At 46.4% G+C, this 17722-nt stretch overlaps 1 protein-coding gene across 1 annotated transcript; it reads left to right on the top strand.

Moving 5' to 3' along the window:
* Positions 1-6552: 6552 nt before the first annotated feature.
* On the top strand, positions 6553-9746 carry LOC5519025. Its single transcript, XM_001638880.3, has 3 exons — positions 6553-6734; positions 8074-8484; positions 8979-9746. Exons 2-3 carry the CDS (start codon positions 8074-8076, stop codon positions 9411-9413), a joined length of 846 nt encoding a protein of 281 aa, XP_001638930.3. The 5' UTR covers positions 6553-6734; the 3' UTR covers positions 9414-9746.
* The last annotated feature ends 7976 nt before the right edge of the window (positions 9747-17722 follow it).

Here is a 17722-nt window from a genome sequence, read left to right as displayed (position 1 = left end):
AATCATCCGAGCAGAACCACCCCTCCACCTTGTCTCTTGTAAACAACAGATATCAATCATTCTCCTTGAGATGGTCTCTACTACTTCACCACTTCTTCCTCTCATCGTTCCAACATTTAGAGTTGCTATGCGAAAATCTTGACGTGGTTGCAGGATGTCGATCTGGTTGTGCCCACGCCTGACACCAACCCTACCGTTGACGACACTCCTATTACTAGGAGTCCCGTGCTTGCGATTATTATTATTATGTGAACCTATCATGACTAACAAAATGAGGCAAAACTTTTTACAGTTGGATGCCCTTCCTAACACCAACCTCGACTTTTACAGAGTCTAGGCCAACTGGGTTCTGAAGCCTTTCCCGGACTGGGTATCGCCGCAAGGCAGCGGAGGTTTGGAATCAGGGTTTTCCTTCCCCTAGATGGACTGCCAACCAAGGGTAATGAGCTCCAGCTGCCCAGAAGGGAGTATACCGTCCCTGGTTAGTTATACAGGAATTAGGTGACCAGAGCCGTGGGGAGTAGTCACCTTAAGCACCCAATATATACTCAAGAATAATTTGAGAGCCAAATACATTCATGACACAGTGAAAAAATCAGGTTTGAAGTGTTAGCAAGCTTATTCTTTGCCTGAAAGCTATATTTTGCCACAAAAATGCTCATTTAGCACACGATTAGTCAAACTATCTGCTCTTTGCTGCTTGATACTACATGCCTTTTATACTCCCAAACCTTCCAAACAAAGTCTCACTATGGCCACTGTAGCGCACTAGACGTCAGAAGCTCAGACCCTATACAGATTAAGGCATGACAACTGGAAGATAAGGGATTTAGGGGGTAGAGTCGGTACTCAAATCTAATCAAAAGATAAGGTAACCTTGCAGAGCCATACCTGATGAGTCAGCTGTTAATTTGCTATTGAAATCTGACAAACTTGGACTAGGATAATTCGAACTCCCCATTAACTCAGACTGAGTTTGATTTTGCTTTTATATTAGAAATAGTATGAACAACATCCTAAAGTAAAATCAAGTATGTTTTCAGGTCAAAAACCTTAACCTGAGGTGCCCCACTACACTTTCTTTCATTAATTATTTTTTAGCCGAACAAAAGGTTTTTTTTTTCAAATAAAGTTTAAAAACAGTCATTACTTCTTTCAAAACCCCTTGAAATCCTTTAATTCAACACAAAGAAAATTTAAGAATTTCTTGTGATGTTTGAACCCAGCATTTCAACTTGCAAACCTTTGCAGCAGGTTCACAGTATTTCAAGTTTTGACACAATAGTACAGCTTTCCATGGTCCATTCTAAAGCTTTTGATGGAATTTGCAAATTCCATTGCAAATTTCAAATTTTTTTGAATTTCATCATTATTAACAATATATTAAGCCATTTTGTCATTTCCTTTGCAATTTCCCTCCATTGTTATTCATATTCTTTAGAAATTTACAATTTTATAGTACCCAATCTTTCTTTATTATTAGAAGTATAGGACATTGTACATTTGCAATGTAAATGATTAATTTGAAGTTTATTCTTTAACATACAACTTGTAAAAATATTCCATAGTATTGAATACATTAAAAATATTAAAAATAATTCTCACAAATGTACTCTCTGATCCTCAGACCATCTTCTGGTCCCTCATAGGGGGGGGGGGGGGGTACATCTGGCTGATCATCCTCAAAGACAACCCAAAGGGGCGGATTGTAAACATCATTCCTCATAATTGCAATGTTGTGCAATACTGCACAGGCCCCTATCAGGAGGGTTGCCTACAAGGGAGCCATCCTGATCTCTGTATGCGTGAGATGGAATCTCCGCTTAAATACGCCAAGTGTCTGTTCAATCTCCACCCTTGTCTTTCCCAGTGCCTCATTGTAGGTGGGGGTGAGGGAAAGAGGTCATTAAAAAAGGCTTGCAGCCATACCCACTATCACCAATTAAAACACCATCTTCAATGCTCTTGTACTCTGCCTGAAGTTTGTTGTGTATTCCACTATCTTGAATAATAAAAGAGTCGTGGGCATTTCAAGGCCATTTGGTTACAACATTGGTGAATAGAAAAAGTGAAAAACAAGGAAATTAAAAAGTATTCTTTCTATTTATTACAAAGGATCTTTTTTCATCTCTTATAATAAATTTTCTTTAAAATAAAGATAGTTCATTTGACAGTAATCTTTGATCATGGAGAAGTAATGATATAAAATACCGTAATTACAAAAGGGTGACCAATTAGGGAGCAGTATGGGGATCTGATCTAATGAGGGCTGTTGTATCCAACAAAATTTAGTCACCCCTTTCCCTATACATTTATATAAAGATTTTGCTCATTAACTTTCTTTACTCACATTAAACTTTATTTGAAATGAACATTTAAAATAAAACAATAAAAAGTGAAGCAATATTGGATTATATGAAATTTCATCTGCAGCTGAAGGAAGGACCCTCCCCTCCCGACTACCCTTATTTATACCAATCTTTACTCACCTTTGTTGTCACAAACGGCTTAAACGTTGATGGAATGGAAGCCTTTCCTGCTGACAAAATGGTTCTCGTTCCTGAGAGGTCCTTGAATGCGAACATTTGTGCCGTCGATGCAGCCTATCACTCCAGAAAAACCTTAGTGTGCGAAAAACGCCTCTTTGATTGCTGTTTTTTCCTCGTTACTTTTCGGCCAAACAATAAACTAGTCGTTTTTGGACACGTCACGTCAGTGATACAACGTGAGACTGTAGACTTTGGAAGTCCAAACGTGTCACCAATAACCTGTCAAGAAAAATTACCAGATGCAAAGTACCGAAGAGCAACGAGAACTTGCAAGGTCGGACTCAGTGCATGGTTTCGCTTTGTGCTTCTCACTAATTGTGGCGAAAATAGGTAATCATCTAATTCTATGCGGAAATGACGGAACCGACGCGGTTGAGCAGGACTTCCGGCAAGATTACCAAACAATAACATGTCCGCCGTTTTGTTTGTTGCTTTTATTCCCGGAATAGCGAGTTATACCCTTCTCGCTAGGTGGTATAAAATTATGCCGATTTTATGCCTGGATTAGCGCTATTCCTGCCTTCAGGGACGCGATGTAATCCTGGTTTTAATCTATGCCTAGAATAGAGCAGATTTATGCCTAGATTAGCGCTATTCCTCTTTCCAGGAACCGGCCCCTGGTCTCTGAAAGCCATGTAGAGAGGCACATCAACAAAACTGCTACACAGCTTTTCAAAACTAGATTAGCTTTTTGATGTTTTTTTTACCCATGAACCCATGAAATAGATGTATTCTAATTATTCTTTTAATGCAGGACTTTAAATCATGGAGCAGAAGACTTAGTCTTGATGACATTGAAAGGATGTCGCAGCTACACCTTGAAGAGACCATGGCATCCAGATGACATGACTTGGCTACACCTTGAAGAGACCATGGCATCCAGATGACATGTACTTGGCTACACCTTGAAGAGACCATGGCATCCAGATGACATGACTTGGCTACACCTTGAAGAGACCATGGCATCCAGATGACATGTACTTGGCTACACCTTGAAGAGACCATGGCATCCAGATGACATGTACTTGGCTACACCTTGAAGAGACCATGGCATCCAGATGACATGACTTGGCTACACCTTGAAGAGACCATGGCATCCAGATGACATGTACTTGGCTACACCTTGAAGAGACCATGGCATCCAGATGACATGTACTTGGCTACACCTTGAAGAGACCATGGCATCCAGATGACATGTACTTGGCTAAACCTTGAAGAGACAATGGCATCCAGATGACATGTACTTGGTTATACCTTGAAGAGACCATGGCATCCAGATGACATGTACTTGGCTACACCTTGAAGAGACCATGGCATCCAGATGACATGACTTGGCTCCACCTTGAAGAGACCATGGCATCCAGATGACATGTACTTGGCTACACCTTGAAGATACCATGGCATCCAGATGACATGACTTGGCTACACCTTGAAGAGACCATGGCATCCAGATGACATGACTTGGCTACACCTTGAAGAGACCATGGCATCCAGATGACATGTACTTGGCTACACCTTGAAGAGACCATGGCATCCAGATGACATGTACTTGGCTACACCTTGAAGAGACCATGGCATCCAGATGACATGACTTGGCTACACCTTGAAGAGACCATGGCATCCAGATGACATGTGCTTGGCTACACCTTGAAGAGACCATGGCATCCAGATGACATGTACTTGGCTACACCTTGAAGAGACCATGGCATCCAGATGACATGTACTTGGCTACACCTTGAAGAGACAATGGCATCCAGATGACATGTACTTGGTTATACCTTGAAGAGACCATGGCATCCAGATGACATGTACTTGGCTACACCTTGAAGAGACCATGGCATCCAGATGACATGTACTTGGCTACACCTTGAAGAGACCATGGCATCCAGATGACATTAACTTGAAGCTATTAGATAATTCACTCTAGCTACAGCTTGAAGAGACCATGGCATCCAGGTGACATGTTTTCGGCTACACCTTGGAGAGATCATTGCATCCAGATGACATGTACTTAAAGCTAGATGACATGTAGTAAAGCTATTAGATAATAGTGCTATGTTAGGCTCGTAGCCAGGATTTTGAGCGGGGGGGGGGGGGTGGGGGGGGGGGGGTTCGTTTACCCATTTAGCGGACCATTTTCTGTTATGTAGCTCGTCCCAGCTTGCAGTAGTATGTCCACCCTAGCTTAACCTTGAAGAGACCATGGCATCCAGATGATATTTACAAGCCATAAGATATTTGTGCTATGCTTTCTATAGCTGCACTGAAGAGACCATGACAATCAGATGACATTGTAAAAAACAATATACACCCGATACGCCTGTATGAATAAAAACGTTTCTTGGCATTGAGCAAGACGCTACTCGCTTACCAGTGTTGATTGAGCAAGATGGCAATTAAATTTTATTTATATTAACGGAATTCCTAGGTCGTTTGTTTTTAACCTGATAGAGAGGGAAGCGGGGTAGGGGAGGGGGGCATTTAATAGAAGTGAGGTGCGTTTGTTAAAGAGTGGCGTTCAATACAATCTTGTAAGCTTAAGCCCTGTTCAAACTGCACCCGCCAGCATTGCTGGCCGTTAAGCCGGTGTGCAAACTGCCCCAACAGCATGTCGGTTATAAGTTCACGTTTGATAAGTTCACGTTTGACTTGCGTTTGATGCATGACGGGACAAAGGCAACCCAAGACTCCATCATTTTACTTGTGTTTTCTCAAGATTCCGCTGGATTCCGGTTAAATTCGGGTATATTTCGTCCCTTGATGTTGTAGCGGTCGTCGACGACTACAAGTGATAAGAGGACGATAAAAACAATTGGATTGTGTACTGTACGATACATTTCAGTCATATATCGGTTTCACGACCAAAAATTTGCGATGTTTTTTTTTTTATTTTAGATGCGGTAACGTTTATTCTTTTAGAAATGATAGCATAATTCGGACGGAGTTATTTTTTTCTATGCAAACGATGCAAATGAGCCCAGCATTGATGGGTTCGTGTGCAAACTGCGCCGGCTACGCTGTGATATGCTCGAATGACCACGAGACAAATGAAACGCTGGCCAAATGTTTGAACTCAATCAAAATTTCGTCAACACTCGGCACCAGCCAGTACCTCCCAACACAGTGTTAAACAGTGGGCTAACGTCTTGCCAGCGTCAGTTTGCACGGAGCTTAGGGGGCGTTCATTGGATAGGAGGCGTTCTTTAGATAGCGGGCGTTAAATCATTTACCATATTTTTTTCCTTAGCATTAGACAATCGTGTTATCCAGGCCTTTGCTGGACGTCGTTACCCCCCCCCCCCCCCCCCCAGTGGGTTAATTCGGAAATTCCTGTTTTGGGGTAGCGGATTTTTTGCGACTCGGGGATCCTGAACAACGAAAATACACAGAAGAGCCGGCTTGCAGGGTATTCTGAAAGTAGATGTAGAACTTTGTATCGATTTTACAGTTTATTTAGGAACACGACACCACGTTTAGAGCCCCCCAAAATTAAAAATTATTTTGATGAATTATATTTTAATTGATTAGTATTATATTTTGTAGCCTTATTATATATATTTTATTATATTTTAATTGATTAGTATTATATTTTGTAGCCTCCAGAAATAGCGTAATTAAAACCGTTCGTTTCTTAGACTTGAAATTTGATTTAGAAACTCGACACGTCATTGAGAACCAATTATAAATCCTTTGGTAGTCTAAATGATACATTAAGTCATGCGTGCAGAACCTTTCCCTTTATTGCGTGCCTTTCAAATTTGATTTCTATAGCGGGGAGGGAGGGGGTCGGGGGCGTTTTGTGACACATGACAGTTGTCAATTTGCGAACACGAAGGTAACGATTTCAGCTCAAGGTCAAAAGCTAGCCCATCTTCCATTTCTATACTGATCATATTCAGCCATAAATACGCATAGTTTTTAGTACCCCTCTCTGTTGACATGTCAAAAGGCACTTTGCGGTGTTATTTATTGTCATATTATATTTTCTCAAAAGCACTCGAAGGGGCAATAATCGTTAATTGCTTACTCTCTTGGTGCCAATTGATTATACATGTGATAGCATTGTCCCGGTTAGCCCTTACTGATTATTTAAGGACCCTGTTGTCCCGGTTGATTGGACAAAGGTTCTCGCGACAAGGCAGGAAACAGGCCACGGAAAAAGAAGAGAAGCTGTTGAATAAGACGGTAAGAGAAATTTGGATATACATCCAATTGTAAGTGTTGTTATGATATTTTCTATCTAGTGCACGCTATAATTGAAAACGAGACAATTTAAATCACAAGAAGTTTTGGAAGTATGCGTCCGCCCCTCGCCACTGAGCGTTTATCTTATGTTTTTTACCCATTTTATTAACAACCTTAATTGCTGCCTGACAAATAACACATACAAAGTTTCTATAACCTTTTTATCTCCGTTAAACAAGCACCCTTAGTTGTAATTAATATCATGGTAACGGTTATGAAAGAGTATCATTACACTTGAGCCTTGTGATTCACGAAGTCTCCTTAAACGAACGCTCTCTTATCCTCTTTTAAAAGTGTTAATAAAAAAAAATAGATTTGAAGTTTTTTGGCAAAAGAATATTCAAAACCTTTTTAAGGGTTACTTTTTTCACTTTACCGTAAGGAGGATTCATTTCTCGTCTCTAGGCAACTTTTATGGCAACCAATTATTTGCAATAGTCTTTGTTTGAAAAATTTTGAGACCTTTATTCTTCTTTCTCACCATAAATTTATTGACCTACATTTAAGTTGCCTGTATCTTGCAACAGACAATTCTCTTTCACCTACATATTAACAGGGTGGTAAAGGGTATTTTCGTGAAACGAGATTTGGCTTTTTTCACCCTACGAGAAATGTGAAAACGTCCATTCCGACGTCCGTGAAGTGTGATTTCACTATTTAAAAGGCCATTTTTCGTTCCGTGAAACGTGAAAAAGACATTTTGCCCGGTCCGTGAAACGTGATCCATACCCTACCCTTTACCACCCGTATCAAGTTCCCAAATGAGGAATTGTCTAGAACTCTTAGTTGCTTGCATCACACAAAATGCAACTGTTACTGCTTTCATTTATAAAATCTTCAAAAGATCTACGCAAAGGAAGACTCTTAATTTAAACTATGCGAACTGCATAATTTGTTACGAGGGGCGTATTGTAAAAGTTAAAGATTATTTAAGAAGACTGTTTTGGGGGGTCGAGTTGGGGATGTGCACACCTCTATGCGCCCACTCCTATATCGTCACCCCCTGCTAACAGCTAGGGGAAAATACGATACGGATAGAAAGGATGCTTGCCGTGCAGAGCCGTAGCTTAGGCTTTTCTTCAATAACGCTCAGTGGTCACCCCCCCCCCCCCCCAAAAAAAAAATTATATATATATGTTCCAGAACATTTATTTGATTTTAGGTATCCACGCCGCTGCCGTGGTAAATTGAGGCCAATATTTATCAATTTTTATCTATTCAGATGCATCTCACTTTCATCTTTCCTGCATGGCGATGGTAACAATTTTTATCTATTTAGATGCATCTCACTTTCATATTTTCCTGCATGGCGATTGTAACGTTAATCAACGTTGCCTCAAGCAAAGTCGTCAACGATATACTGCACGGAAAGTTAGGCAAGCAATTTCTTCGCTCGTCGATCATTCAAGACGACGGTGAGGAAGAAGACCGAGAGGGAACAAAGGAGTTTGCTCGAGAATGCGCCCTGCCTAAGCCCTCGCCCCCGCAGCCAGCACCGAAACACCCATGCGCCAACAGCAACAAGACCCACACGGTGGTCACACCAGACGGGAAGAAAATCCAGTGCATTGTACCTGATGAGAAGGAACTCGTCAAGAAGTTGGAGGGAATAGGTGGATACAATCGGCATTATGTGGCGGTCACACTGGAAGAAGCAGAGGAAAACTTTGATGACCTGCTCGAAAGCGAGGTAAGTATAACTCTATTTGCCTTATAGAAAACAACGTGATGCGGTTTGGGGTCGTTACCTTTAATGAAGTTAGTAAATAATCGGGCAAAATAAAGAAAAATAGCCTTCTGACGGTCGAGGGGGGTAGCCTATGCGCCCCACGCGACTGATTTAAAAAAAGTGGGGTAGGAACACAGACAAAGTTCTTTGTTATAATTTCATTGCCACTTTTCCCCAATTAAACTTGTGATGGTGGAATTATGGGTAGGATATGTGAAAAACTTTGGTTCTTTTGAACGACCCTCTATTAGGGAGGGTAGGGATAGAGAGACAAGAAGTTCTTTGTTATAGTTTCATTGCCACTCTTGGGGTGAAATTGTTTCTTAAAACTAGGGATAGAGGGTCGGTATGAAAAACTTTGGTTCTTTTGAGCGACCCTCTGGTCTATTTCCCAACGTCAGACACAAAGCAATTTTTAATAGTATACTTTTTTAAATACATCCTTACCTTTTTAGAGTACTGAACACAAAAAAACAAAGAAAATCAGCAAAAATTTCTGGAGCGTGATGGTCCGAGAATTGCTCTCCGTGAAAAAAAAAGTCAGCTCCGTGCTGAGAGGCAAGCGGCAAGTTTCAGTCAACTGCCGTATGATGACCACAGCTAAAGGTACACACCTCTGCCCCGCCTGCCAACATGTCACCAGGCTTGATGAAAGCATGTTTCCAAAATACATCAATGAGCTGAGCTGTGCTAAAAGCAATCCTGCCGCATACGCGGACAGCATCCGATGCTTCTATAACATGGGCAAATGCTACCAGGAATCAATGAGCGTCGACCTTCTTACACGCACTGGCAACTTCATCCCCCTGGGAGACAATAAGTACCAGGAAGAGTGGGTAAAGAAAACGCAGAAGATCAAGACTTGCTGTGAATGTGTGCGGAAGTCTTAGATTTAACTGGAACTCATAGTTAACGCTTTGCAATGCAATTATACTAAAAAAATGTCACTTTAAAATTAGTGGAAAGTGAAAGCGATTGGCGTATTTCCACGCACCGATTTGTCTAGCCAGAGCATTTACAAGCTGCGACTTTTCGTGTCCAAGATGCGGTCTAGAAGAAAGACCGACAACGACCTGAGTCGCGCCATAATTTCAGAAGGCACTGAAAACAAACACACAAAATCGGCCTGACAAATCGGTGATTGTAAACAAGCCTTTGCACTACCCAGAATGCTAGCCGCTCATATAAAATTATTATAACATAAATAAAAACACATAACTATCCTATTGTTCTCTTTCATTCTGACAAATGTTTCGAGTGAAATACAGTGAAATTTGATTTGCTGAACATATGAACATCCATGTGCGACTGGAGTTCAACTGCCAAGTGAGTGGTAATACTCAGCACCCTATCGCTAGACTGGGCATTACCTGTAGAACTCCACAGAGGAAAGACGGTATTCTTGCTATGTAGCGCGTTTCCTTTGTGGGTACCTATGAATATGAAAGGACACTCAGATCAAACGGAAACTTCCATAAGGGGCACCCACCTGGTAACATTGGCTTGGTTGCTGTAAGCATGCTGTCTAAGGGACTGTGCAATAATTATCAGGAGGGGGGGAGGGGGGCATAAGAGAACTTTGAATAATGAAACATTACGTAGGAACCCCCTCCAACAGCGTCAAGTTTATGAGTTTAGCTTTGACACCCCTCATGTTCTTAAAAAATTACCTCTCCCCTCCTACATTCTACCTGTATCCACTTGCTTCCTAATGCATAAGGATAAACATCAGCACCGCATAGGGAAAGTTGCTGAATAATAATTTCCTGTCTATATACAGTTAAGTACCTACAAGCGCAAAGCGTTTTATTGGAGAATCTGAGAATTTTCTTTTTCTGGAAATGGTCCAGAGTTGGAATTTTCTTTTTTTTTGTCTAATAATTAAAATGGATCGAGTAATATTTACCTAAAAATAGTTTAACACAGGCCCATAGACCTGCGATTGTTATTACGCGGCGGTTCGTTTTGTTTTATCTAAAAGATACCTCCACTTCAAGAGTGATGAATCTTATCCATTTGTCGTCTTGGGATGGGATGAGAGATATGTAGTGATTAATAGAACAGGGTGGTCCTTACTGAGACTGAAAAATTTACGTCGATTCTGTGCTTAAAGGGATAGGTGACATTTTTAGTCATTTGATAGATACAAAACAAACATTTTGATGTCAATTTAAGTAAGCCCTTACCCCCCCCCTCCCCCTTAATAATTATTGCACAGTCCCTAATCCTCTTCCAACTTCTCCATCCGAAAATTCGGCTGCCTCTTAAAGACATTTATAAATAAATGCTTCATTTTAGGCGATAATTTGACAAGAACTATAGTAATCCACCGGATGCCTGACAGACCGGTTGCGTGAGCTTACCCTCCGGCGCAAGACTGTGTCGCTCGTTTACTTTGCTCGTAAAGGCCCTGTCACACGTAGACTTTTCGGCTGCAACTTGTCTCGCAAAAAAAATGTTGCAGGTCTCACGCGCGCGCTGTCGCACGTGAAGTGTGAAATGAAGTGAGAAATGCAAATCAAGTTGCAAAATGCGCGTGCAACCTGCAACAGTTTTTTTTTTGCGAGACAGGTGGCAAGAGAAAAAACGTACGTGTGACAGGGCCTTAAACAAGCGACACAGAAAGCTCTGCGCAGGAGGGTAGCGTGACCTTCACCGTACAAAAATCCAGGAAAAAGTAGCTGTGATTTGTGGATTTGCAGGTTGATTCGGGCCGTGGTTGCGAAAGCATGGAGCGATTCGGAAACACGCTCTCAGATCCCCCTGTCAGCCCTGTATATAAGAACTTCCAGCCAGAGATTTCAACAAATGTTTATTAGTCTAATGCATTCAATAATATTTAAGATATTATTGCTATTGATGATTTGTGTAATATCTTCCATGACTTATATATGAATAATTTTACGCTGTGTCTACTTGCACGGCTTCCGGTAAAGGACGAAAAAAAAAACTAGCTGCACGGCTGTCTCCCATTTTCTCGATTTTTAGCCTAAATAACAAATTTTTGGCTTTGAAACACTTCCACGATTATTAAGAACAGTCAAGAGATGTTTTTTAGCTTGAAAAGCTGTGCATTGAGTGACCCGCAAATGCTCGGCACAGTGTGAACGAAGCGTGGAGTTCGACACCTAGTTTTCGCCATAACAGCTGTGCAAGGAAAAAAAAAGTAGATGCACTAGGGGGGGACTGGGTCATTTCATAGAACGGGCTGGGAGGTGCGCCACGCCCCGCCGAGCCCCCCACCCCCGTTTCAAGGCTGGGAGGCGCGCCACGCCCCGCCGAGCCCCCCACCCCCGGCTGGCCCCCTTGTGTGGTAACATGTGGGAACCTTGCAATTAGACCCTCGTCTGTCCTATAGTATACCGAGCATCCAAAGGATGAAGCGCGGAAAAGATTACTGCGGGTGGCTAAAGGTCGGCCATGCAAACACGTGTGGCCAGAGGTGCATGGACACCTACTGCAAGGTGCACCTCCAAAGGCTCCGTAAGGGCAGCCCCCTCCCCATGCCGTGCAGGATCTGCGGCATAGGGACGCAGTCGGAGACGCGGTTGTGCCGCCCCTGCGGAGCGAATCGTGTAGGGCAGAGGATGCGCGGCACCGAGAGGCGCGCTCGGGAACAGTTCGCACTCGTCCTGTCTGATATCGTAGCCCGCGATACGGGCAATTAGAGACTGGGTGGCAAAAGGCATACCCAAACACTCGTCCTGTCTGACATCGTAGCCCGCGGTACGGGCAATTCGAGACTGGGTGGCACAAGGCATACCCAAACATGGACGCTTACATAGAGGAGATTCTCAATAGCATGCCTGACAAAGAGGCGCCTGCCGCACTAGCAGGGTTGGTCCAGAACATCCTGGACGAGGACATCCCCGAGAATTTCAGGCACAAGCTGCTTAAGCCGCTCGTTCCGGCAGAAGCGCGTCGGCGAGAAGCTGACGAAGAGGCCGCGAAGCAGGAGCCGTGGCGCGAGTTCGACCCGCTTCTAAAGCAAAAGGGCCCAGAGGGTTTAGATCCCGAGGAGTACTATTCTCTCTTCGTCGGCGGCGCCCACCTTCGGTTCCCAAGCGTGGATGCCACTCTTCGGGGCCTAGACATAAGCGACGGTGTTTACCAGGAGATACGAGATCTTGGTGGAGCAGGAGTCATTGCTCCAAAGCCGGTTATGCGGGGGACTGATATCGATGACGATGGCTCGGTGTGGTGGGTCTCGCACGAGCGAGTCTCTGCGGGCAAACGCAGTGTTGCCACCGGTGCTTGAGATGGTAGACCCTGACCGGCGTTACAGACTCTTTACGGACGTTGTTAAGGCCCCCGCAGAGCCATTGGCGCCAATCACAGAGGAGGAAGGGCGCTCGGAACACAAGATTGGTGGGTCATTAGTCAAAAGAGGAGACCAAATCGCAGTCGGCGCCCTGGAAGGTATCGATGCGGGTATTTGGGAGAAAGGACGAGAGTACCTCGTTTACGTGAGATACGAGCTTAGCCCTTAACCTGAGCAAAATGGGGAGCCTGGGCCAATGTTTGAGCGAGAGGGAGTGACGCCTTCGCTAACTGTGTTGTGAGTTATGTTGCCGGCTTTTTGAGGAATCGCAGTACCTCACGCTCCCTTGGTCTAACCAAGACACGAGGCAAGATCCCCGATCCCCGAGCGATTGGACAAGAAGCTGGCTACTACGGTATGCACCAAAGAAGACCTCTTTGAGATGGAAAAGAAGCTCGAGATAAAGCTAGTAGCCGTGGACGCCCTGGGCAACGTTATGTGGGACTCGGGGAAGTACAAGACTAATGCGAGGTTCACTGTCCCTTGCCACAATAACCACGCCTGGGCGGAGCTTTCGACTGAACCACCTGCGATCACGAGCGTCCACGGCCTAGACTTCGAGGCTGAGGATGAGCTTCGTTCGCTACGTCAGGAGAAGGCTTAAACCAGTGCCGCCACGAAAACGCGCGAGGCAAAAGTGCGAGAGGCGCTCATTCGCTTTATAAACAGGGCGATCCCCAGAAGCACGAGGATCTGGATATGCGGGCGCGTTATAGTCACGCACGAAGGCAAACTGTACCGATCGGAACGGGACAGCGTGGCTATCGACAGGGCGTTTACAGACGAGACGGGACATGATCCTCAATGGCTCCCAGATGATCACCCAGCCTACCAAGAGTACATCGAAGCTACGCACTCGATGGGTGGCGCAATAGGGTATCGTTTCAAGAAGTGGATCCAAAGAGAGAACATCAGGCCAACGCCTCTTAAACACAAGCGGCGCAGGTTGAGTCCAAAGTGTGGAATAGCAAGGAAAACTTAGGGGCGCAGACTCATGCGCACATCGAAATGCGTGCGGCGTACCTAGGATGCGAGGACAGTGTCTTCGGCGGCGCCTCGGACGCCGTTGACCTGGTACGGAAATACGGCTTCCCTACGAACGTGTATCGTATCGCGGATGTTGTGGGACGGCCATTGAGCGAGCGAGGTTCTTCAACTAACCGGGGTCATTCAGCTGACCGAGTGGGAGTTCTCTGAGTTCTCTGAGGCCTGCCACCCCTACACTTCCGGGAGGGTAGGGCAGCACTTGGAACAAAACGAGGGCTGGATCACCAAGCCAGAGCTCAAGGACCTGTTAGACTCGGGTGACCTCGTCATGGCCACGGCAAGGGAGGTATTGGATAGCGTCGGAAAAAAGGACTCCATCAGGTTCCCCCACTCTAGCGCGAGTAGCGAAGACTCGCAGTATCCTGAGGTCGAGATCTCGCTGTCCGTTTCGTAGGCAAGTGCGCTCGCCATGGCGACGAGTCCTCGATCGTAGTTCGCGACCGTGAAGAAGCAGCGTATCTGACAAACCTCCTTGCGGGCACCGACCACTTACTTAACTTCGAGCATGCCGACGGGGCCCATCTGATCCAATACAAAGACGTTGTCCGACGCTCACAAGGTACCATATCAGGGCCTTCGTCTTGGCGTACACAAACATAGCGTTGCGACGCATGTTGAGGCGGATTCCTCGCGAAGACGTCCTCCGGGTGTGCACAGATGCCATATACGCAAAGGCGGTGCCCAGTGGTGTAAAGCTCGTGGAGCGAAATCCGAGGTATGGAGAGTGGCGCCACAAGAAGCCTGGGTACGAGGCGGCTTGGGATCCGAAGAAGTCGGTGAGCTTGGCCAAAGAGCATGTGTAGGCACTTGGACTTATGCGCAAAAAAGTAGAAAAACGGTCATAAAAACGCTGCTGCAAGATATTTCCTGAGTTCTGCCAGACGTCAAGCGAATTCCTACCCCAAAACCGCATCCTGACCGTCATGCATCGCGCGGCGTCTGGGTACGAGACTGAAGCTGAAAGGCTTCAAGCTGGCGATGTGGTCAGGGGAACACAGAACGAGTCCAAGAGCTGCAAGGGGTGGTAACCACAGACAGGCAGACCATCGACGACCCTAACACGTCAGAGAGTCGCCGCCAAGAGGCCCGTGAGCGCAACGAGGAAAGGCTATCCGAGATCGACGAACTAGAACGCAAAAACCGAGAGCTCGAGAACCAAAAGCCGCTCAGAGAGCGCATCAAAGCCATTTTCAAAAAGTACGGCTTTACCGTCACCGCTATCGGGTTGGCCGTAGCGACGACGATCGCGGCCATTGTGACGTCGCTCGGCAAGTCGCTCTCCTCCGTGGCCAGAGGGGTTGGTAACGGGCTTAAGGCTATCGGGAAAAAGCTAGGCGAGCATCTCACTGGGCTAGCAGGCGGCATCGCGAACTTCGTGTTTAAGGCTGCTGGAGAAGCGGTGAAATTCCTTGGCGAAAATGCGTGGCTGCTCATTCTAGCCGTAGCCGCATTCTTGGTCCGTCGAAAGCAAAGCAATTATCGGAACAAGTAATACGCCGCGGTCACCGCGAGTGCCGACCCCCGCGATAGAGGAACGGACGCTCACCTGCGCTCCAAGCACTGTGTAGACGAACGCCTCGACCGAGCGATCGAGTCTTCCTAGCCCTGCTTTTGTCAACCCCTCACCTTTGGGAGGCGAAAACCAGCTATATTTCACGCCCCCGTGGTCGTCGTTGCGTATGAAACCCACCTGCTTCCCACTATTGTACGTCCCACCTTTGTCGCTAAACAGATTGAGGTGGCTCGGGTACTCGTCCGCCGCCGTGTCGTAGCCACGGATCACGTGCACGTTGCTACCCCGGGTAGAACACAATCACATCGCCTAGCCCGTGGTTCCGCCCGCCTTTCCATCGGAAGCCCGGCTTACGCGGCAAACCGAACTTTATGCATAGACGCTAGATAGCGGCTTTCTTGTAGGGGTTATCTTTTTGCGTGAACGGGCTGTCGCCAGGCAGGGGGGCGCCGAGCTCGTAGAGTATCCTCCGCGTGGTAAAGTAGACGTGAAACCTTAGAAATCCCCTGATGACAGAGGGGAGCGTGGCGAAAGCGGGGTCGGTTAGGGACACCCCGCATCCAGCGGTTGCGCACCAGACCACAAAGTTGAGTTGCTGTGGCCAGTACCCATAGGAAGGCTCCGATAGCCACCAGCGAGACTCCTTGGCGGACTTGTTCGTGACTACCGTCTCTTTGAATATGTCCTGGACCCTAGTCGTGAATGATTTGTCCTCAGCCACGTGTATCTCTAGCTGCGTGAGTAGTGGGGTGATGTCTGAGGCCGTGCTCTCCACGGGGGTCGCGGGCACTGCGTAGAGCAGCTTTTGCCCGAGGGTCAGAGATCTAGGGAAACCGGGTTTTGCGTGTTTGATTTGTTCGGCTATAGCGTGTTTGATATGTTCGGCTATAGAGGCTCCCGTCGCAGTTCTTGCCTTTTTCGTCTCTTCCGTCCCTTTCGCCTCCTCGTTCAGCATCCGCCAGCCTTCCCAATCCATGCTCAGTCCTATTAAACACGAAGGCGGGCGGTGTTCAATACAATGGTGGTCCTACATACTGTGCTCACCAAAGGCGAACAGGCGCTCTACTTCGAGCGGCCGATAAGGCACCCACGCTTCGTGGCGCTCCGGCACGTCTCGCTGTTTAACAGCTGGTATAATCTCGAGCGGGAGCATCAGCTTTCGACTATATCCGCCCTCCCGCCCATCGCTACTCTGCCAGCCGGACACCACACGGCCGAGTCCATCGTGGAAACGATCAACCGCGCTGAAAGCAGGATTCTGACCGCGAAGCTGGATCTCCTCACCGGGAAGATCGCGCTTATGTCCAATGGCGTTGCGTTCCTGAATGCCGAGCTTTGCGCACTATTTGGCCTAGAGGCTGAAGACAATCAGTTGGGGGAGCGGGGCCTCGCACTGCTCTTGGAGGGACCCCCACTTAAGGTGGCTTTGCCGAAAATAGAGGCCCTCTACATCTGCTGCGATATCGTAGACCGCACGCAATGCCTCGCCTTAGACGAGCCTTCAAACGTTCTCGCTTGCTTAGAAACCCGCGGGAGGCCGCACGAGAAAGTTGTCTATGGGCCTGACATCCCCGTTTGTGTCGCAGCAACTTCCTCTGAGTTTGTCTCGAGTATCCAAATATGGATAAGGGATAACTACGGTAGACGGGTGGACTTTAAGGGCAAGCCCGTTCGCCTTGTATTAAAGCTAACCTAGCTCCGACGTAACAAACATGGCAAACAGCGACGTTAGCGGTGGTGCCATATACCCCTCGCTTCCCAGTATGCACAGCGGCGGCGACGTGCAAAGCTTCCGACTCCAGAAAATATGTGACACTCAGGCGGTTCTAGACAACGAGATAACGCATCATCGACAGGTGCGGAAAAAGTATAAGCGCGCTTTTGCCGTTACCCATGCTGTGTCTGTGGCATCCGGCATCGCTGCAGGGGCGCTTTCCAGCGCCGGGGTAGGGGTCTCTTTGAGTGGGATAGGGTTCTGATCGGCGGTCCGCTGGCAGGGGACGCTAGGCTGGTCGGTGTCGTGGGCGTAGGCGTAGGCGCAGGGATAGTCTCTAGGAGTCTTACGAGCAAGGTGGCTAAACACGAAGATACGATGGTTTTATCGGAGAGTAAGAAAAACTCGATCAGCGAGCTGGTCTCTAAGGCTCTGCAAGACGGGCATATCTCAGACGAAGAGTTTCAGCTAATACTTCGGGAACAAGAGAGATACTACGCGCTCAAGGCCAATATCAGAGCTCGACACGGCCTCGCATCGCGTGAGAAAAAAAGCAAGAAAGGGACCCCGAGAAAATCTCTGGAGACACGTGAAAAGATGAAAA

Source organism: Nematostella vectensis, chromosome 1, assembly GCF_932526225.1.
Source record: "Nematostella vectensis chromosome 1, jaNemVect1.1, whole genome shotgun sequence".
In the NCBI taxonomy this organism is placed as follows: domain Eukaryota; kingdom Metazoa; phylum Cnidaria; class Anthozoa; order Actiniaria; family Edwardsiidae; genus Nematostella; species Nematostella vectensis.
Note: the sequence above shows the minus strand (reverse complement) of the source record. Positions and strands in the feature narration are given on the sequence as shown.

Bases quoted from the DNA above. Each gene is read 5' to 3' on its own strand.
- LOC5519025 (XM_001638880.3), top strand. From the start codon at position 8,074: ATGCATCTCACTTTCATATTTTCCTGCATGGCGATTGTAACGTTAATC. The intron at 8,485-8,978 runs GTAAGTATAACT...TTACCTTTTTAG, and splicing joins ATGACCTGCTCGAAAGCGAG to AGTACTGAACACAAAAAAAC.